General features: G+C 38.7%; 1 protein-coding gene across 6 annotated transcripts in view; it reads left to right on the top strand.

Moving 5' to 3' along the window:
• Nucleotides 1-10,785, top strand: part of KLHL8 (kelch like family member 8) — a 59,557-nt gene extending 48,772 nt beyond the window's left edge. For 4 of the 6 annotated variants that reach the window (XM_060147842.1, XM_060147840.1, XM_060147843.1 and 1 more), the window contains 4 exons: nt 2,657-2,825; nt 3,048-3,207; nt 7,125-7,326; nt 7,543-10,777. In XM_060147842.1, coding sequence (XP_060003825.1) covers nt 2,657-2,825; nt 3,048-3,207; nt 7,125-7,326; nt 7,543-7,666 — 655 coding nt within the window. In that variant the 3' untranslated portion in view covers nt 7,667-10,777. Of the gene's footprint in view, nt 1-2,656; nt 2,826-3,047; nt 3,208-7,124; nt 7,327-7,542 lie in introns of all 6 variants that reach the window. The other 2 variants (XM_060147845.1, XM_060147844.1) reach the window with 2 other exon arrangements.
• Nucleotides 10,786-22,709: the final 11,924 nt, after the last annotated feature.

Raw genomic sequence — 22,709 nt, forward strand, 5'->3', positions numbered from 1 at the left:
GAGTCCCATTTAACCTAAGGTCTGAAGGAACAAAAGAATTTAGACTCATTAAGTGGTGGGTGGTGTAAGGTTGGTGGATGGAAAGAGATGAAGAACCTTTGAAAATCTGGAGATGAATGAGAGCAGAGAACATGAAAGAAGTCCCATGTGGCTGACAGATCAAAGGGGGGGGGATAGTGTCAACAGACAGCTGAAATAGCAGGCAAAAAATAAGGGCCTTTCAAGTTTGCCAAGATTTTTTAATCTGGTGCGCTTTGAAATACACACACATTTTTTTTTTGATAGTAGGGGAGTGATAGAATCAGATTTCTCTTTTCAAAGATCCTCTGCTATGAAATGGAGAATGTATTTGAGGAAGACCAGAGTGAAAACAGTCTGGGAAACCAAAAGGGTTATTGTAATATTTTTAGTCGAAGAAATAACGGTGGCTTGGACTAAAGTGGTAGAAGTTGAGGTAGAGGAAAGAGGACATATTTGAGAGAGTTCAGAAGTGTACAATCAACAAGAGTTTATAATAATTAGATGTGGGAAGTAAAAAGAACAATAAGGAAGAGGCTAAGATGATCCTTAAGTTTCTGGCTTAAACAACTGGATATGGATAGTGGTGTGACTTTCTGCATTAGGAAGAACAAGACGGTGTACAGGATAAAGTTTTTGTTTGTCTTCTAATGGGTATATTAGTTTTCTCTTGCTGTGTAACCAATTATGACAAACTTAGAAGCTTAGAACAACATCCATTAATTAGTTCACAGTTCCACAGGTCAGAAGTCCAGGAACTATAACTGAGTTTTCCACTTAGGCTCCACAAGACCAAAATCAAGGTATAGGCTGTAGGCTCTAATGGAGGCTCTGGGGAAGAAACTACTTCCAAGGTCATTTAGGTTATTGATAGAATGCAGTTCTTTGTGATTGAAGGACTGAGTTTCTTGTTTTTACTGGCTGTAGGCCAGGGATCACTCTCAGCTCCTAGAAGCCATTCTGAGGTCCTTTCCAAGTGCTCCCCTCAATCTTCAAACTAGCAGCGACTTGCAGAATCCACCACGTTCTTTGAGTTTCTGACCTGTCTTCTGCTACCAGCTGGAGAAACCTCTCTGCTTTTATAGGGCTTACGTGGTTAGATTAAGCTCATTCAGGTAATCTCCACTTTGCCATGTAACGTAGTACAATCATAAGAGTAAAACCAGAGGGTGAATATTGTGGAGGAAGACATCTTAAAATCTGCCTAGCACAGGGAGGTAGACAGTAAGTTTCATTTAGATTAAAGTTAAGGTTGAAGATCCAGACACACAGATTTGAAGTAGAAGCTGTATATATATCTGGAAATACATATTAGAGTTATAAATCTATGGAAAGAATGAAATTGCCTACAGAGAGAGTATAGGGTGATAAGAGGCCTTAGGGAACTTCATAATTCAGTGACAGAATAGAGAAGAAGGCACTGGTAAAGGAAGCTGAAAAGTACCAGCCAGAGATGTAATGGAGGAGGAAACTCAAACATGTGATGTCACAAAAATCAAGAGAGTTTTGAGGAGTAAGAAATAATCAATAGTGTCTTATGGTCTTGTGATTTAGGGAGTGGAGGGAGGGGGGAATTATATGGTATACTCACTTCTGCCACGATATAACACTCGTATATTCTAGAGTGTACACGCATGTGTTCACCCACACCTGAAAGTTTTTATAACCACAGTATTTTGTAAGTCATTGCTTTATGCTCAAAGGAAAAGAAGTTAAGGACACAAAATGAATGACAACATTATCCTTAAGAATTCTTTCCTAGGATACTCTTTTGGTAAACTGAGAGTTATAATCTCAGTAGAGCAGCAGTTCTCTCCAGAAATAATAATAGCTAATACACAGCACTGAATATGGGCTAACCACTGTTCTTGGTGCATTACCTATATTGACAAATTAATATCAGTTGTGTCTACTGCTTTCTCAAATGGGTGACAGATGAAGAAGCAAGGTAGTAAAGGTTTAAGCAATACACATTATCCAAAGTATATACCAGGTCAGTGACAGATAAATTTTAGAATAGTTCAACTTTTGATTGCTGCAGTGTTTTTTAAGAAATTGATATAATTTTTTTTTCAGTCACCATTATGATGAATTAGCTTTTAACACGGGCTGAGTCTCTTCTGTTCCAAGATAAATAGATGCCCTTCAGAAGTTAAGCAATGTGATATAAAGCTTGTAATATAAAATTGATGTTCTTTTGTGTGATGTAATGAAACACTGCAACAAAATGTGCTCTGCAATTACGTGAATTTAGTAATGAGATTGACTTCTGACCTCTGTAGTAGACCATCTCTGTCAATTCATCAGTCTCTTAATTATGCAACTGAGTGTTTTACTAACTGAATGTTTTGGACTCCATTTATAGTATTCTGTTGGGTTTTCCTTTATTATTTCATTTAAGTTTAAAGTAACCTGTGTAGGCTATGCATTATAAAACTCCAGAGGGCACTGTTCACATAGACTTGCACAATTTGGCAACCCTGTAGCCATCTATTCAGAAGCTTTGATAAATCTAAAAATAACGGGAAAAAGCCACATTGACATTTAATGTGATAAATGGGTACATTAGCACAATTATTTTGCTACCCTTTTTCTGGAAACAAATGGAATGCTGAAGTGTCTTTTATTGTTTTTGCAGGCGAGGAATTGCCTTGGCCTCCTTGGGAGGCCCAATTTATGCAATTGGAGGGTTAGATGACAACACTTGCTTCAACGATGTTGAGAGATATGACATAGAATCTGATCAGTGGAGTACAGTGGCACCAATGAATACTCCCCGTGGAGGAGTTGGCTCTGTGGCTCTTGTGGTAAGTTATGTTGCAGCTTGCTCACTGGATTGCATTGCGTCACATACCTAACCAAATAAGGAAAGGTCTGATGTATTCATATTTCCAGTATGCAGATATTGATTACACACCAGATTATTATATGAAATACTGCTCTCTTGCACATTCTGGTCTACCATTAGGACAGCATGTAAATCAACTCAAAATCTAATGTCTTGTGTTTTTTTTTCTTTCTTTATTTAGAACCATGTTTATGCAGTAGGTGGCAATGATGGAGTAGCTTCTCTGTCTAGTGTGGAGAGGTATGATCCACATCTCGATAAATGGATAGAAGTTAAAGAAATGGGTCAGCGAAGAGCAGGCAATGGAGTTAGTGAGCTCCATGGTTGCTTATATGTTGTTGGTGAGTGGATATTTCTCTAGTTTAATTTTTTACAGGACATACAATGATAGTGTCAGTGACACAAATTTACATTGCATTTAGGCCCAAGTGGAATCAGTCCTAAGATTTGCTTTTGAATTCTTAAGATTCATATTCAAGCTTCTTTGTTTACATCTTCATCTTTCATGTTTAAAACTCTACCTCTGTATTTTTACTTTACTTTTCTTGTCTTCATTTCAAGGGAATTGTGTTGACTAAGCAAACCAATAGGTATTTCATATGCATGATGGCAGTTAGTGTCTCTGTATTGCTTTTTGACTTACTGTATAATAGAGTTGGAGGGGAATAGCCAAAGCAATCTTGAGAAAGAAAAACGGAGCTGGAGGAATCAGGCTCCTGGACTTCAAACTATACTACAAAGCTACAGTAATCAAGACAGTATGGTACTGACACAAAAATAGAAATACAGATCAATGGAACAGAATAGAAAGCCCAGAGATAAATCTACACACATATGGTCACCTTATCTTTGATAAAGGAGGCAAGAATATACAGTGGAGAAAAGACAGCCTCTTCAATAAGTGGTGCTGGGAAAACTGGACAGCTACATGTAAAAGAATGAAATTAGAACATTCCCTAACACCATACACAAAAATAAATTCAAAATGGATTAAAGACCTAAATGTAAGGCCAGACACTATTAAACTCTTAGAGGGAAACATAGGCAGAACACTCCATGACATAAATCGCAGCAAGATCCTTTTTGACCCACCTCCTACAGAAAATGGAAATAAAAGCAAAAATAAACAAATGAGACCTAATGAAACTTTAAAGCTTTTGCACAGCAAAGGAAACCATAAACAAGACCGAAAGACAACCCTCAGAATGTGAGAAAATATTTGCAAATGAAGCAACTGACAAAGGATTAATCTCCAAAATTTACAAGCAGCTCATGCGGCTCAATCTCAAAAAAACAACCCAATCAAAAAGTGGGCAGAAGACCTGAATAGACATTTCTCCAAAGAAGATATACAGATTGCCAACAAACACATGAAAGAATGCTCAACGTCATTAATCATTAGAGAAATGCAAATCAAAACTACAATGAGATATCATCTCACACCAGTCAGAATGGCCATCATCAAAACATCTACAAACAATAAATGCTGGAGAGGGTGTGGAGAAAAGGGAACCCTCATACACTTTTGGTGGGAATGTAAATTGATACAGCCACTATGGAGAACAGTATGGAGGTTCCTTAAAGAACTAAAAATAGAACTACCATATGACCCAGCAATCCCACTACTGGGCGTATGCCCTGAGAAAACCATAATTCAAAAAGAATCATGTACCACAGTGTTCATTGCAGCTCTATTTAAAATAGCCAGGACATGGAAGCAACCTAAGTGTCCATCGACAGAAGAATGGATAAAGAAGATGTGGCACATATATACAATGGAATATTACCCAGCCATAAAAAGAAATGAAATTGAGTTATTTGTAGTGAGGTGGATGGACCTAGAGTCTGTCATACAGAGTGAAGTAAGTCAGAGAAGAAGAAATACCGTATGCTAACACATATATATGGAATCTAAGGAAAAAAAAAAAAAAGGTCATGAAGAACCTAGGGTCAAGACGGGAATAAAGACACAGACCTACTAGAGAATGGACTTGATACGGGGAGGGGGAAGGGTAAGCTGTGACAAAGTGAGAGTGTGGCATGGGCGTATATACACTACCAAACGTAAAATAGCTAGCTAGTGGGAAGTAGCCGCATAGCACAGGGAGATCAGCTCTGTGCTTTGTGACCACCTGGAGGGGTGGGATAGGGAGGGTGGGAGGGAGGGAGATGCAAGAGGGAAGTGATATGGGAACATATGCATAGGTATAACTGATTCACTTTGTTATAAAGCAGAAACTAACACACCATTGTAAATCAATTATACTCCAATAAAGATGATAAAAAAAAACTTAAAAGAGTTCTTGATAAGAGAGTGGGATATTGTTAGCACTTAAACATCTACAAGTAATAGAAGTAATACTGAGTATATCAGTGCTTATATGTATTGAAGAAGAGAAATAACATAATTTTTTACCTTTTCAGTCTAGCCTGATCATCACAGCAGCTCTTTGAGGTAGTGAGAGACTGAGAGAGTGAATAATATAGTCACAGGCCTAAATAAGTTGACAAGGCTGGAATTTGAAGCAGGGTCTGTGAGAACCCAGAGTTCTTACACTTACACCATTGCTACCTCTCTCAGCTCCCTATCTAGCACAGGCATTGACATATGTTATATCTCAACAGGAGTATCATTGTTGCTGTTACTTGTTAAATCTTCTGGGCACTTATAGTAGAACAGACATGGTAAAAATAAGACTGACTCAGGTAGAACCTTAAAATAAAAACCCTCTTGGTCATTCAAGTTCTACTTAAAACAGGTACAACTGATTTGAATAAGAAAACTTTGAAGGTAACTGTATGTACAGGAAGCTAATTGCATCCTCCCTTTTCTGTTCCTCTGCTTTGAGTTCTTTGTTCAAAATTTATATGCATTAGCTAGGGAAATGATAGGGAGCCCATGAAAAAGAGGGCCGTGAAAAATATAACTACCCTGTATTAAAAACTTAATCTCTTCTACATTAGCATTAGCAGTAATTAAAAGTAGAGCCTTTGTTACAGTGAAAAAATGTTTTTTATCATGGTTGTGGTGGTGATAACACTATTACATTTGTTAAAAATCACTGAATTATGAACTAAGATCAGTGAATTTTATTTTATTTTTTAATTAATTAATTCTTGGCTGCGTTGATTCTTTGTTGCTGTGCGCGGGCTTTCGCTAGTTATGTCTAGCGGGGGCTACTCTTTGTTGTGGTGCGCGGGCTTCTCAGTGCTGTGGCTTCTTTTCTTGTGGAGCACAGGCTCTAGGCACATGGGCTTCAGTAGTTGTGGTGCATGGGCTCAGTAGTTGCGGCTCGCGGGCCCTAGAGTGCAGGCTCAGTAGTTGTGACTCACGGGCTTAGTTGCTCCACGGCATGTGGGTTCTTCCCGGACCAGGGCTCGAACCTGTGTACCCTGCTTTGGCAGGCGGATTCTTAACCACTGCACCACCAGGGAACTCCCGATCAGTGAATTTTACCTCAATTGATTTAATAAAATTAAACCCATTAGAGAAGTTAACTTTGTTGATTTTTTTTTTAACCTGACCTTGTTTCTAAATAGACTGTCAGAATATCAACACTTCTGTCCTCAGGAAAATAGGCTTAGTCATCAGGGAGACCTATTACTCATGTAGACTGAGGTGGAGCCTAAAAAGAGACACATATTTTTAAAGGAAAGAGCACTGTTAAAATAGCAGTCTCTGTGTTTAACAATCAGGAACATAATAAGTAACATTGTTAAGATGATCTGTAAAGAGGACTGTCGTCATCTAGAATAGGGAGCATGAAGATGTAGTTTTGGCAAAAATTGGTAAGAATTCAGTCATAGTCCACCATCTCTGTAATTATGATTACGATTATAGTACTAAGGGAAACAGTTGGAAAACTTTGACATATCTAAATGGGTCAAGTGACTTAGTGTAGTTTATTCTTTTCTCAAGCCTTCTTACTGTTTAAAAATCTAATATATGCATGTACACACAAAGAGAAGGAATCTCAGTACTTTCTTGCTTGCCTCTAGGAAGCTAAGGGAAAATTATATGAATGTCCGTGGGTTTTTTTTCTCCTAAATTATCTGCTTAAATATAGGGACTTTAGGAAAATACTATTTAAATTATCTTGAATTGTAGTAAATGTATAATAGGAGTTGGTAGTAGTGATAGATGTTGGGGTTTTCTAAAATGTTTTGAAAAGATTGGTTTGTAGAAGCTATTGAATTGAAATTTAATGGTTAATTTCCATGAAACATAATGCTATTTTAAAAATCTTTCTTTATATAGGTGGTTTTGATGATAATTCTCCTCTGAGTTCAGTTGAGCGGTATGATCCTCGAAGCAACAAGTGGGATTATGTAGCAGCCCTTACCACTCCCAGGGGTGGAGTGGGGATCGCAACAGTGATGGGCAAAATCTTTGCAGTTGGTGGTCATAATGGCAATGCATACTTAAATACAGTAGAAGCATTTGATCCAGTGCTGAATAGGTAATTTTTATTTCCTTTACACTTTAATGGGATCTTCCAGTAACAGATTATTCCGGAGTGCTAAAATGCTGCTACATGTAGTTAATAGAAAACTTTGGGGATAGCTTACTATCTTTCAAAACCAGTCCCATAATAGGGATTTTTTTGTTTTGTCTTTTGAGTAAAGTAAATCATGATTTGTTTTAAGATAACATCCTTTCTCCTCTATCTTTTCAGGTGGGAGCTTGTTGGATCTGTGTCTCACTGCAGAGCTGGAGCAGGTGTAGCTGTGTGTGCCTGTTTAACTAGCCAAATTCGAGATGTAGGTCATGGATCCAGTAATGTGGTTGACTGTATGTGACTTGAACTCCAGCCACCAACAATTTAATAACATCTGATAGGCAAGAAAGACTACCAGTATTTTGTAATGGCCACCTTTGAACAATTTTAACTACTACTAGAGTCTCATTTAAATGTAAACTGTTGTATTGTGACTAAGTGCAACTTTTGAAATGGTAGCTGAAACTCCTAGTAATAAAGTTCATACTTCCCACTTTAACAAATAATGAAGTAGGGAAGGAAGACACTCTAACCTGAAACCATCTCTCCTCCAAAAAAAAATGTGTTTAAAGGAGTGCCAAAACCTTGAAATTCCTTTTTTTAAAAAGTGTGTATGAATCAAAATGTAAAATGAAGTCATTTGCTAAGCTTTACCTTTTGCCTAAAGGTGTTAACCTTAGGCAGTGGATTTTTCCTAGAGGGGAGATTGGAACCTATTCATCAACACAAGGATATCAGGACACATAACAGATCTGCTCCATTTGAAGATCTTTTCTACTTGGTGCTGATGAATTTATGCCTTGCTTTTTCTAGGTGTTGAGTTTTCAATTCCTTGGCTATTACAGAAATAGGAAAAATGTTTCATCTTTCTGAGTGCCCTTTATTTGTGTTTTCAGAAGCTTATAGGAATGCTGTGGGAAGCCCTTAATTTCAGTTTGAATTGTTAGGACACCAAAAGATCTAACTGAACTAATTCCCTCTGAACGAATCTGCAGTTTTATTTTTTCATTGCATGCCGAAAGGATTTGTTTCATAATCAGAAATTGAACCAGAGGGGATATTAGAGGAGAAGGCTTTAAAGTCGACATTATTCTAGTGCCCATTTGAGAGCCTTGAGAGGGAATGGTGTCCATTACATGACTCCCTAATGAGGAGACTCCAAAAATATGTTTAACACTCTTCTTTGATTTAGTCATTTCATTTTGAACCCAAGATTTATTATCTTTCTATTTTGTTATTTGCCACCATCATAGTTTTTCTAAACTGTACAGAGTCTGGATTTATTTATTTTCAGTAAATGAATGCATTTTTACAAAAACCCTTTATAGATTGTAGTTGAACTGTTGAATACTTCAAGTCCATCATTACCAATAAAAGATATTGTAAAAACAGAAAGATTGAAACTGTTTTTCCTGTTATATTTAATTCTCTCCAGTATATTTATTGAACTTTAATTGAAAATATTTCTTTAGATTACTTTAAAGCCCAGGATATTGATATATCTACTGATCTAACAGCTCTTCATGGTTTTAGCAGCATTATAAAGTGGCTTATTTGTTATATGTGTTATATATTTTTATAAATATTTATGAAGAATATTAAAATATTATATTTTGTATTTGCAGTGCAAGTTTGGTACCTCTCTTTTAGGCCTTCCTAAATTTTCCTTTAGTCATGCCTTAGAATTTAGTATAGTTTACTGCTGTCAGTCATCTTGTTCACAAGGAAGCTGGGGCAGTGAAGAACACTACTCCATCTGTCCAGCCCTGAAGCTCATTACCTAGTAGCTGTGATGGTCCTTATTAAATGGCAACCTAGGCTTGTCAGTACAGTAAGGCAGAAGGCCACATTCCAAAAGCCAGTGCCTTGGATATATTAGATCAAAAAAATAAGAAGAAAAAATTGTAAGTGGGCTCAGCTAGCAGATAAAGGTCTATCGTGAAGCAAATTTAAATGTCCCAGTTTTTTGCTTTCAGCCTGTGGGCAAGTCCATAAGTCATTGCTGGATCTGAACCAGTGTTCTCTTGTACAATTGTAACCGTATTTCAGTCAATCCCAAAAGCATTGAACTCCGTAGCACTCAGTGGACTGGCTACAACTGGCTGGATGTGGAGAATAAGGCTCAAAACCTGGCTTCAGCTATTTCTTATGTCTAATGGAGTTCTTGTATTATAATGCTTGTCTAGGTATGGTTACTGGTGTGTTACATGTATTTTTGTGGGGGAGGGGATCTTGTATTCTTTCTAAGATTATTTAAAATGTTTTTTTCTTTAACATATTTCTGCCTTTGTCATGTGTATAGCATTTAGGAACATGAAGGTGTTACATTTCCATTACTGGTTTTATCTATACAGTAGTCATCTAACATTACTAAGTTGGTACCCTAGCTACCCATAAAATATGAACTACTCATAAGGGAAGTAAAGTGAAGTAAATGGAACATGTGGCTGGCTGTTACATCATGTGTGGGTAGTCAGAAGCACAGCCTTGAAGGACCTGACAATGGTATGAAAAGATTAATAGTAGAGTCAATATGCACCGTCTCTTTATTAGAAACATATTCTTTGAGATATGAAATGTGAATCAGGCTGAAGGAATCATGCAACTGAAAGGTGATTATATTCACAGGAACAGAAGGATGAAATATTCAAAGAAGATGGCTACTTAATTGTGAGGCCTGTCCCTTTAACCTCAGATGTTAAGATCACCTACCAAAAAGACATAAAGTAGAGCTAAAATTCTAAATTATAAATGGAAAAAAGAAAAAGTAAAAATTTGCATATTTCTTTGAAAAGTATTTCTAGTTGCTTCTGTGTGATTCTCCCGAATAGTTATTAAAGCCACTGCTTTTACTGTGTTGTACTGCCACTTTAAAAACAAATTACTTGATACTGTTTTTGACTAATTTCACTATATTCTGTGTAACTAATTTATTTTTAAATGTTTGAATAAACTGTGTACTCTAAGGAGTATTATTCATTCTCTTAATTCCTAAATGCATTTTAAACTTACAGTGCTGTTAAATGCCTAGATAAGAGATTGTTGAAATTGCAGAAACTACTCTTGCAAATGGTACACTTGAGTGTTTTGTTCCTTTTTTCTCCATGTCTTATATCATAGAAAATGCATTTAGAATCTAATTCATGTCTTATTGGTTAAGAATGTTTTCTGTGGTTTCTCGTATCAGACTTCTAAAGAAATTATATTGGGGTGTCATTGACTCTGTCTCTTTTTCTCCTTTATGTGGAGTAAACAAGTGGCAATAAAACTTCTCTATAATATTTTCTTAAAACCATGTATTAGTGTAGTAGTATTCCAGCAAATCAAAATAATAAATTATCATATATACTACCAAGTACTGAGATCAGAAAGTTGCTATTTATTGATTCAAAATATGTTGCATGTACCTATTATAAGTAGGAACTTCTTCCTATGTAGTGTTCATAACTTTGCTTTTCATTGTTTGATTGCTTTTATAGAATCTTTTCAAAACTATGTAATTGTTTATTCTTGATCCTTCAAATACAAAATTGATTTAGTAGTTGCTGGAATATTTTTCTCCTCAAAGAAAAGATCTTTATGTTTAACTGAAAATAGGAAGATTTTTGTTAACCTGTACAAAAATTAAAGGTTAAAGGCAACTGATTTGAGCAATTGTCTCTTCAGCAATTGTAGACTTGTACTATATAGAAATAAGATTCTTTATGCATTAAGATGTTGTCCTTCCAATTAGTAACCTCATGAAGCTATAATTATGTTTTTCTACTTGCCATTGCTAAAAACTTTTCTGAAACTTCTCTTTGAAAACAACCTGAACATCCATTTGTAAGTCATCCAAGAGAATTAGTCTCATCGTAGTTATATGTTAATTTGGACCAGAATCTTAATAATGGCCCTATGTAGTTTATTCATCAGACTTGATTCAAAATATTTTATGACTATCACAGGTTAAATCTACCCTCAAAGAATTAGGTTTTCCTCTACTGGAAAAAAAATTTTCAAAAGTAAACAGTTCCAATGGAAGATTTCTAAAATTACCCTGAGCAATAGTAACTTCAGTGAAAGAAGTCTGTATCATCTTTAGAAAGTCAAATACTGTATGATTTCAGTTATATGTGGAATCTAAAAAAAACAAAACGCACGAACATAACAGAAACAGAGTTATAGATACAGAGAATAAACAGGTGGTTGCCAGAGAGGAGGATGGGGAGAGGGGAGAGAAATAGGTGAGGGAGATTATGAGGTACAGACTTCTAGTTGCAAAATACATGAGTCATAGGTATGAAAAAAAGGGGGGGTCTTTGAAAGGAAACTATTTAAATGCAAAAATTCTGGTGGTTTTTGTCTTAACAAGTCATTTTTCCATTATCTTATTGGTTGTGGCTGAATTTAGTCCATCTGAACCATAAGGAGTTTCTTAAATTTGGGTAGTAGTCATAGGGAGTATTAATAACTACAATTTGTTTAATGTATAGTCTTCACCAGTCGATTGATTGATTGATTGATTAATGGCTGTGTTGGGTCTTTATTGCTGTGCGCAGGCTTTCTCTAGTTCTGGTGAGCGGCGGCTTCTCATTGCAGTGGCTTCTCTTGTTGAGGAGCACGGGCTCTAGGCGAGCGGGCTTCAGTAGTTGTGGCGCACGGGCTTAGTTGCTCCGCGGCATGTGGGATCTTCCCGGACCAGGGCTCAAACCCGTGTCCCCTGCATTGGCAGGTGGATTCTTAACCACTGTGCCACCAGGAAAGTCCCACCAGTCACTTTATAATAATCTTTTAATCTTTACAGTCCCAAGCCCCACAGCATGCGGGATCTTAGTTCCCTGATTAGGGTTTGAACCCGTGCCCCCTGCAGTGGAAGCATGGAGTCCTGACCACTGGACCACCAGAGAGTTAAAGATTAGATTCAAATACAATAACTTGTCCAAGATCCACAACTAATCACTGGTTGACCAATATTCTTTGTGACTGAAAAATTCCACTGTTCTACCTAACCACCTATGCCTCTGCTTTCTCAAATATCTGTAGATATATATTTAAGGAAAGGTGATTTTCTTTTTCATAGTTTCTTCGTAGCAGTATGAAAGTATTTATGGTCACCATTTCTCTTTTTTGGTCGCTTTCCATTTATTGAGATATAATTGACATAAGTTTTAGGTGCGCAACGATTCAATACATGTATGTATTGTGAAATGGTCACCACAAGAATCCATCATTACACATAGTTACAGTTTCTTTTCTTGTGATGAGTTTTAAGATCTCTCTTAGCACTTTCAGATATGCAATACAGTTCTATTAACTATAGTCACAATGGTGTATGTTACATCCCCAGGACTTATTTATTTTATAACTGGAAATTTGTACCTTTTGACCCCCTTTACCTATTTCTCCCACCCGCTACATTGCCTCTGGTAACCACTGATCACTATATTTCTCTATGTAATATTTGATACATATACAAAAATATATGTAACATTGAAGTTATTAAGCACAGTAATAAAACACCTATGTATTCACTCCCTAATTAAGAACTAGAACATTTCTGGTAGTATTGACTCTGCCTTTGTGTTCCTTCTCTATTCCAGTCCCCAGCCTCCCCTTCTCCCCAGAGGTGAGTACTGTCCTGAACCAATCATTCATTCCTTTGCTTTTTTTCTTTTGTTTTTATACTAATATACCAAAGCCACATATTGTTTACTTTTGTTGGTGAGCTTTATAAAATATAGTATTCTGTATGTAGTCTTAGTAATTTGATCTTTTCATTCAACAGGTTCATTTTTATAATTTATGTTGGGTATAGTTTTCCATATTTTTGCTTTTACAGTGCTAAAATGAACACTTGTATACAGTTTCTTGGTACACATGTGCAAGTTTCTTTAGAGTATAAACCTAAAAGCAGAGTTGGTTGTAAGACATACGCTTGATCAGCTTCATAACAGTTTTATAAGGTAATGTGAAATTATTTTCCAAAATTGTGTGAGTTTACATTATGGTTTATTATTTACTTTCTATTGTAAGACCTGATTCTTACCAATCTGTTAGGTGTAAGATGATATTTTATTGTGGCTTTAATTTGCATTTTCTTGATTGTTGAGCTGAACATGTTTCCATGGTTATTAGTCTTTCCAGTTTTTCCTGTGAAATGCTTCTTGATGTCCTTTTTCCATTTTATCTATTTTTTTCTCATTTACATGAGTTCTTCATAATAGGATACTAATATTTCCATTTATTTTTATTGCACATATCTTCTAGTTTATGGCTTTTCACTTGGTTATGTTTTTTTTTTTTTTTTTTGCGGTACGTGGGCCTCACTGCTGTGGCCTCTCCCGTTGCGGAGCACAGGCTCCGGACACGCAGGCTCAGCGGCCATGGCCCACGGGCCCAGCCGCTCCGCCGCATGTGGGATCCTCCCGGACAGGGGCACGAACCCGTGTCCCCTGCATTGGCAGGCGGACTCTCAACCACTGCGCCACCAGGGAAGCCCTGTTCTTTTTTAGATATGCTTGGTAATTTTGATGGATTCTTATTCTTCTTTTTCTTTTGTTTGTATCTTTTTCTTTGGGCAGTTTATACATGTTTAATTCTATATCCTATGGCTGATAAATCCAGTATCTGAAGTCTTTTGGGGGTCTAAATCTGTTTATCGTCTCTGAAATTTTCCTTATGGTGCCATTCTTTCCTGTTTGGTGATTTTATTTTGTAAACGTACCCTTAACTGAACCTGTGGAAATCCAGAGGTTCCAAATTGGGCATGTTCTGAGAGGTTTTACATGTGCTCCTCTAGGCCAGGAACTGCCCCTGGGACTTTTTTTTTTTTTTAACATCTTTATTGGAGTATAATTGCTTTACAATGTTGTGTTAGTTTCTGCTTTATAACAAAGTGAATCAGCTATACATATACATATATCCCCATATCTCCTCCCTCTTGCGTCTCCCTCCCACCCCTCTAGGTGGTCACAAAGCACCGAGCTGATCTCCCTGTGCTATGCGGCTGCTTCCCACTAGCTAGCTATTTTACATTTGGTTGTGTATATAAGTCCATGCTACTCTCTCACTTCATCCCAGCTTACCCTTCCCCCTCCCCGGGTCCGCAAGTCCACCCTGGGTCATATTTGCTCTCTTCTTGGCTCTTGGCCTAATGTGAGGTGCTCAGGTTCAGCTCCTCCCCTTACTGTGGGTTCAGTGGTCTCCCAGCGCTGATACTGGCATTTGTCCTTGGGGCAACTGTGGCTTTTCTGTTTACTTACACTCCTGCTCAGGTTCCCACTTATATATTGGCCTCGGCGGTTTCCCTGTTTTCCTGAGAATCCAGTAAAGCATTTAAAATTATGTTTATAATTTAAGAACTAACAGTAGTAGGAGAGCCCTTCAGACTATGTAGTCTTTCATAACCCCCACAAGCAAAAAGGTGCCACTACCATCTGTAGAGCGCCCAAAAGGGCATAGTTTTGTCTTAATTGATATTTACTTACCTTATATACTACTAGATCTCTCTAGTAAAACTTATTTGTTGAATATCTTTGTAGACCTTAACAGAAGAAGCTTTTTGGTCCCATGTATTTGTCATGCCTGAAGTTTTTTCTTAAATTTAAACTGGGAGTTCATAATTCATAAAATGTAAGATTCCTTGGCATAGCTGTGTCTGTCACGTGGTGCCTCTTTGCTCTGAATGTCTCAAGTATCAGTTATTTTATATATACCACTCCCTTAGCACATTGATGTTATAAATTCCTTCATAAAGATGACTAAAGTACTGATGTAGATTCAGAAAATAACTGCATTCTGCCTGAAACTTTGCAACCTTTTGTTTAAAAAAAAAAAGTTTCTGTTTTGGCCTTTGGCCAAAAGTTATAAAGGTCTTACCTGACCATAAATTCCCTGATTTCCTCCTATTCGTCTGCAAACAAGTATCTTTATTCTTGTCTGGAGACCAGAGTTCAGGACTGAGTGACACAGTGGCTATTTGTACTACATTCTAACACAGTTGTCTGGTTTTCCTCCTACTTGTTTCATTTCTCAATCCCTGTTTTAATGCAGTACCGAATCAGTGTGTTTTCTTGGGAGTCAGCTTTACTGAATTATAATTCATATGATACAAATTGACCCACTGGGTTTATAATCCATGATTTAGTAAACTTAGAGTTGTGCCAACATCACCATAATCCAGATTTAGTTCATTTGCATCATGCTCCCAAAATTTTCATGAGCCCTTCTTGGAGTTAATCTCCACTTCTCCCCTCCTTTCCTCCCTGCCTCTTGCTCAAGGTAATCATTGATATGGTTTCTGCCCATAACTTTGCTTTTTCTGGGTATATCATGTAAGTGAAATCAAACTCTATATAGTGTTTTGCACCTGCTTGTTTCACTTAGCATAATGTTTTTGAGGTTCATTTCATCCATACTGTAACATTTTTAATACTGAATAGTAGTTCATCTTATGCATATACCACATTTTGTTTATCCATTTACCAGTTGATCATCTGAATTGCTTCTAGTTTGGGGCTGTTATGCAAAATGCTGCCATGAATATCCATAAACATGTCTTAATGTGAATATGTTTTCATTTATCTTCGGTGAGTTCATACAAGTGGAATTGCTGTTTCTTTTAAGAAACTTTTAAGAAACCAAAATGTTATCCACAGGGGCTGTACTATGTTATTATATTCCTATCAGTACTGTATGAGGTTTCTGCTTTCTCATCATCTTCTCCAGCACTTTGTGTTGTCTTTCTCTTTGATTATAGCAATTCTCCGGGATGTGAAGTGGTATCTCATAGTGGTTAAACCAATGTGGGTTTTTTGGTGGTGGGTTTTTTTTTTTTTTTTTTTATAGCATTTTCTCCCTAAAGGAAATGGCTGCTCTCTAGTGGTGCGTTCCTCACATTACACTTGGGAAAAGGGCATTTATAACAAGCCTAAAGCATGTTAAAATTTACATTCATTCATGTTGTGCCTATATTGTTTAGCACGCTGAGTGCAATTTGAGGACCAGGTTCAAAATGTTTTCCTGGGCTTCCCTGGTGGTGCAGTGGTTGAGAGTCTGCCTGCCTATGCAGGGGACACGGGTTCGTGCCCCGGTCTGGGAAGATCCTACATGCCGCGGAGCAGCTGGGCCTGTGAGCCATGGCCGCTGAGCCTGTGCGTCTGGAGCCTGTGCTCCGCAACGGGAGAGGCCACAACAGTGAGAGGCCCACGTACCACAAAAAAAAAAAAAAAAAAAAGTCTTCCTAATTACCCCTATTAATAACCCTCAGGACCTGGTTGGTCAGCTGTGGCTTTTACTTAATCCTGGAGGTGCAAAAACACCAAGTTTTTGTGCTTCAGATCTCATCCACTTTATATACTCACATCTTTTGGCATAAAGGTTGACACCTGTGGAGTGGCTAATGCCTATGAAGATAGGGAGAAAAAGGCCAGAAACAGTTTTGTTGACTCAAACTTACCAGAGGACTCAAACCAGAGCCAGAGGAGTAAATAATTCTTATTAGTGGAATGAATGTAAATTCCTTTTAATGAATTGCACACAAATGGACTGTCAGGTGGCTCCTTCGTATTTTAAGGTAACACTTTGTAAATATGCCTGTAGAGAGTTGTAAAATTTTAGAAGAATGGGTCTCAGGTGCCCCTAGGCTCCTGGGGCTCTGCTGAAAGGAGAGCACCATGCACATTAAAAGCAGTGAAGAAATTGAGCTTAAGGAAGGAAACTAGCCAGGAACTAACTTAAGGGATGGTAAGTAAACAAAGATGTGGCTTCAGGAAATTAGGGTAGTAGAACTAAACATTTAATGGTTTAAAGTAAGAACTTACAAGTTTTGCTTTAATGCAACAGGATATCATTCTTTTAAAAGTGGAGAGAATGTACGTATGTGAAATTTCCTAACCTCTTATGCCTTAGCACAATGCATTTACCTAACAATGCATTTTGCTCTCCTGACATGGCTGTAAAATGATCATACATATGTGTATACATACATAGCACACACACAGATGCCTGAATACAAAATAGTAGCATGATGGATGGGCCTGCTCATGGTTGATTTACTGCTTCAGTCAAATGGAGGCAAGAGGAGAGGCCAGACTATGCATCTGTGAGTGACATTTTGGTACACAGTAATTGTACTCTATAGTAAATGGAATTATGTTATCAATTGGGGTGGCTAAAGGGGTGTAAGATATAGGATAGGAGATACATAGTTTATTCAATTTCATGATAAACACTGGATAGGAGGGAAATTGATATATTGGGGGATTAAAATTTAAACATGCATCAGAACTTTAAAAATGTTGCTATAACAAATATTGTTTTTCAAAGGATTACTATGTGGAGATTTTGATTAATCTGATGTTATCATTGTCAAAACAAAATGACTTACAGAGATACTGTTATTTAACAAATTTTTATCCTCAGCCTTTGTGTTTTGGAACCAAGTCTGGTGATGTATATGAACTGAATTGTTTAACTCTTCCCAGAAAAACTATCGTAAAGTAAGTAGGGTGTGTGTGTGCTTGCCCATCCAGTTCTGCAAAGCATGATAATGACTAATTTGAAAGGTGATTTTAAAAATACAAACTATGGAAAGTACACAGCACATGTAGCTTAACACACATTCCTCTCCACTTCATATTTTCACTTTCTAGGTCTGTTGTGCTAAAGGGATGGGAATGTATCATGAAACAAGAGGAGTGTTGTCCTCTAACATAAGCTGGCTTATGCCATGCTGTCAAGCTTGAAATAACTCAGTCTGAACAGTATAGCCACAATGATGGCTTTAGAATAGCATCTAGGTTAGAGAGGGCCACTGAAGGCAGGGACAGTGGCTGTTTGAATGGGAAAATACCAGAACTGAAGTCACCTGTCACTTGCATGGAGAAGAGACATGCAGTTCAGAAGCTGGGCACCCTGACTTATGCTTTATACAAACATACATTCTGAAGCATGTCACTTTGCACAGAGCAGTCAAACTATTGAACGGATGGAGTGACTCTCACAAGGATGAAAAGTCAGCCTTCCCTTGCTTTTTTATTTTTAATTATTTGTGGCTGCGTTGGGTCTTCGTTGCTGCGTGCGGGCTTTCTCTAGTTGCGGCGAGTGGGGTCTAAGTTGCAATGTGCGGGCTTCTCATCGCGGTGCCTTCTCTTGTTGCGGAGCACAGGCTCTAGGCGCACAGGCTTCAGTAGTTGTGGCTCACGGGCTCTAGAGCGCAGGCTAAGTAGTTGTGGCGCACGGGCTTAGTTGCTCCGTGGGATGTGGGCTCTTCCCGGACCAGGGCTCGAACCCGTGTCCCTTGCATTGGCAGGCGGATTCTTAACCACTTAACCACCCGTGCCTTGTCTTCCCTTGCTTTTTACCGTCATTTAAAATAAGCAGGAGAGGAGGGGAAGATGGCGGAAGAGTTAAACGTGGAGATCACCTTCCTCTCCACAGATACGTCAGAAATACATCTACACGTGGAACAACTCCTACAGAACACCTAATGAACATGGGCAGAAGACCTCAGACCTCCAAAAGGCAAGAAAGTCCCCACGTACCTGGGTAGGGCAAAAGAAAAAAGAATAAACAGAGAGAAAAGGATAGGGATGGGACCTGCACCAGGGGGAGGGAGCTGTGGAGGAAAGGTTTCCACACACCAGGAAGCCCCTTTGCAGGCGGAGACTACGGGTGGCGGAGGGGGAAGCTTCGGAGCCACGGAGGAGAGCACAGCAACAGGGGTGAGGAGGGCAAAGTGGAGAGATTCCCACACAGAGTATCGGTGCCGACCGGCACTCACCAGCCCGAGAGGCTTGTCTGCTCAAATGCCGGGGTGGGCGGGGCTGGGAGCTGAGGCTCGGACTTCGGTCGGAGGGCAGAGAGAGGACTGGGGTTGGTGGCATGAACACAGCCTGCAGGGGGTTAGCCGTGCACCACGGCTAGCCTGGAGGGAGTCCGGGGAAAAGTCTGGATCTGCTGAAGAGGCAAGAGACTTTTTCTTCCCTCTTTTTTCCTGGTACGTGAGGAGAGGGGATTAAGACCGCTGCTTAAAGGAGCTCCAGAGACGGGCGCGAGCCGCGGCTATCAGCGCGGACCACAGAGACAGGCATGAGACGCTAAGGCTGCTGCTGCCGCCAACAAGAAGCCTGTGTACGAGCACAGGTCACTATCCACACAACCCCTTCCTGAGAGCCTGTGCAGCCCGCCACTGCCAGGGTCCCAGGATCCAGGGACAACTTCCCCGGGAGAGCACACGGCGCGCCTCAGGCTGGAGCAATGTCACACTGGCCGCAGGCTCGCCCCGCATTCCGTGCCCCTCCCTTCCCCGCGGCCTGAGTGAGCCAAAGCCCCCGAATCAGCGGCTCCTTTAACCCCGTCCTGTCTGAGGAAGAACAGATGCCCTCTGGTGACCTACACACAGAGGCAGGGCAAAATCCAAAGCTGAGCCCCAGGAGCTGTGAAAACAAAGAAGAGAAAAGGAAATCTCTCCCTGCAGCCTCAGAAGCAGCAGATTAAAGCTCCACAATCAACTTGATGTACCCTGCATCTGTGGAATACATGAATAGACAACGAATCATCCCAAATTGAGGAGGTGGACTTTGAGAGCAAGATTTATGATTTTTTTCCCCTTTTCTTCTTTTTGTGAGTGTGTAGGTGTATGCTTCTGTGTGAGATTTTGTCTGTATAGCTTTGCTTCCACCATTTGTCCTAGGGTTCTATCTGTCTGTTTTTTTTGTTTTCATTTTTTTTCTTAAAAAACTTTTTTTGCTTAATTTTATTTTAATAACTTTATTTTATCTTCTTTCTTTCTTTCTTTCCTCCCTCCCTCCTTTCTTTCTTTCTTCTTTCTTTCTTTCTTTCTTTCTTCCTTTCTTTTCTTTCCTTCCTTCCTTCCTTCCTTCCTTCCTCCCTCTCTCTCTCTCTCTCTCTCTCCCTCTCTCTCTCTCTCTCTCACTCTCTCTTTCTTTCTACTTTTTCTCCCTTTTATCCTGAGCCGTGTGGATGAAAGGCTCTTGGTGCTTCAGCCAAGAGTCAATGCTGTGCCTCTGAGGTAGGAGAGCCAACTTCAGGACACTGGTCCACAAGACACCTCCCAGCTCCACATAATATCAAACAGCAAAAATCTCCCAGAGACCTCCATCTTAACACCAGCACCCAGCTTCACTCAACGACCAGCAAGCTACAGTGCTGGACACCCTATGCCAAACAACTAGCAAGACAGGAACACAACCCCACCCATTAGCAGAGAGGCTGCCTAAAATCATAATAAGTCCACAGACACCCCAAAACACACCACCAGATGTGCACCTACCCACCAGAAAGAAAAGGTCCAGCCTCATCCACCAGAACACAGGCACTAGTCCCCTCCACCAGGAAGCCTACACACAACCCACTGAACCAACTTTAGCCACTGCGGACAGACACCAAAAACAATGGGAACTACGAACCTGCAGCCTGCAAAAAGGAGACCCCAAACACAGTAAGATAAGCAAAATGAGAAGACAGAAAAACACACAGCAGATGAAGAAGCAAGATAAAAACCCACCAGACCTAACAAATGAAGAGGAAATAGGCAGTATACCTGAAAAAGAATTCAGAATAATGATAGTAAAGATGATCCAAAATCTTGGAAATAGAATAGACAAAATGCAAGGAACATTTAACAAGGACCTAGAAGAACTAAAGATGAAACAAGCAACAATGAACAACACAATAAATGAAATTAAAACTACTCTAGAAGGGATCGATAGCAGAATAACTGAGGCAGAAGAACAGATAAGTGACCTGGAAGATAAAATAGTGAAAATCACTACTGAAGAGCAGAATAAAGAAAAAAGAATGAAAAGAACTCAGGACAGTCTCAGAGACCTCTGGGACAACATTAAACCCACCAACATTCGAATTATAGGGGTTCCAGAAGAAGAAGAGAAAAAGAAAGGGACTGAGAAAATATTTGAAGAGATTATAGTTGAAAACTTCCCTAATATGGGAAAGGAAATAGTTAATCAAGTCCAGGAAGCACAGAGAGTCCCATACAGGATAGATCCAAGGAGAAATACGCTGATACATATTAATCAAACTGTCAAAAATTAAATACAAAGAAAACATATTAAAAGCAGCAAGGGAAAAACAATAACACACAAGAGAATCCCCATAAGGTTAACAGCTGATCTTTCAGCAGAAACTCTGCAAGCCAGAAGGGACTGGCAGGACATATTCAAAGTGATGAAGGAGAAAAACCTGCAACCAAGATTACTCTACCCAGCAAGGATCTCATTCAGATTCGATGAAGAAATTAAAACCTTTACAGGCAAGCAAAAGCTGACAGAGTTCAGCACCACCAAACCAGCTTTACAACAAATGCTAAAGGAACTTCTCTAGGGAAGAAACACAAGAGAAGGAAAAGACCTACAATAATGAACCCACAACTATTAAGAAAATGGGAATAGGAACATACATATCAATTACCTTAAATGTAAATGGACTACATGCTCCCACCAAAAGACACAGATTGGCTGAATGGATACAAAAACAAGACCCATATATATGCTGTCTACAAGAGACCCACTTCAGACCTAGAGACACATACAGACTGAAAGTAAGGGGATGGAAAAAGATAATCCATGCAAGTGGAAACCAAAAGAAAGCTGGAGTAGCAATTCTCATATCAGACAAAATAGACTTTAAAATAAAGACTATTAGAAGAGACAAAGAAGGACACTACATAATGATCAAGGATCATTAGATCAATGATCCAAGAAGAAGATATAACAATTGTAAATATTTATGCACCCAACATAGGAGCACCTCAATACATGAGGCAAATACTAACAGCCATAAAAGGGGAAATCGACAGTAACACATTCATAGTAGGGGACTTTAACACCCCACTTTCACCAATGGACAGACCATCCAAAATGAAAATAAATAAGGAAACACAAACTTTAAATGATACATTAAACAAGATGGACTTAATTGATATTTATAGGACATTCCATCCAAAAACAACAGAATACACATTTTTCGCAAGTGTTCATGGAATATTCTCCAGGATCATATCCTGGGTCACAAATCAAGCCTTGGTAAATTGAAGAAAATTGAAATTGTATCAAGTATCTTTTCCGACCACAACACTATGAGACTAGATATCAATTACAGGAAAAGATCTGTAAAAAATACAAACACATGGAGGCTAAACAAAACACTACTTAATAACGAAGTGATCACTGAAGAAATCAAAGAGGAAATCAAAAAATACCTAGAAACATGAAAATGGAGACTCGACGACCTAAAAACTATGGGATGCAGCAAAAACAATTCTAAGAGGGAAGTTTATAGCAATACAATCCTACCTTAAGAAACAGGAAACATCTCGAATA

The sequence above is a fragment of the Lagenorhynchus albirostris genome, chromosome 4 (genome assembly GCF_949774975.1).
Source record: "Lagenorhynchus albirostris chromosome 4, mLagAlb1.1, whole genome shotgun sequence".
Classification (NCBI taxonomy): domain Eukaryota; kingdom Metazoa; phylum Chordata; class Mammalia; order Artiodactyla; family Delphinidae; genus Lagenorhynchus; species Lagenorhynchus albirostris.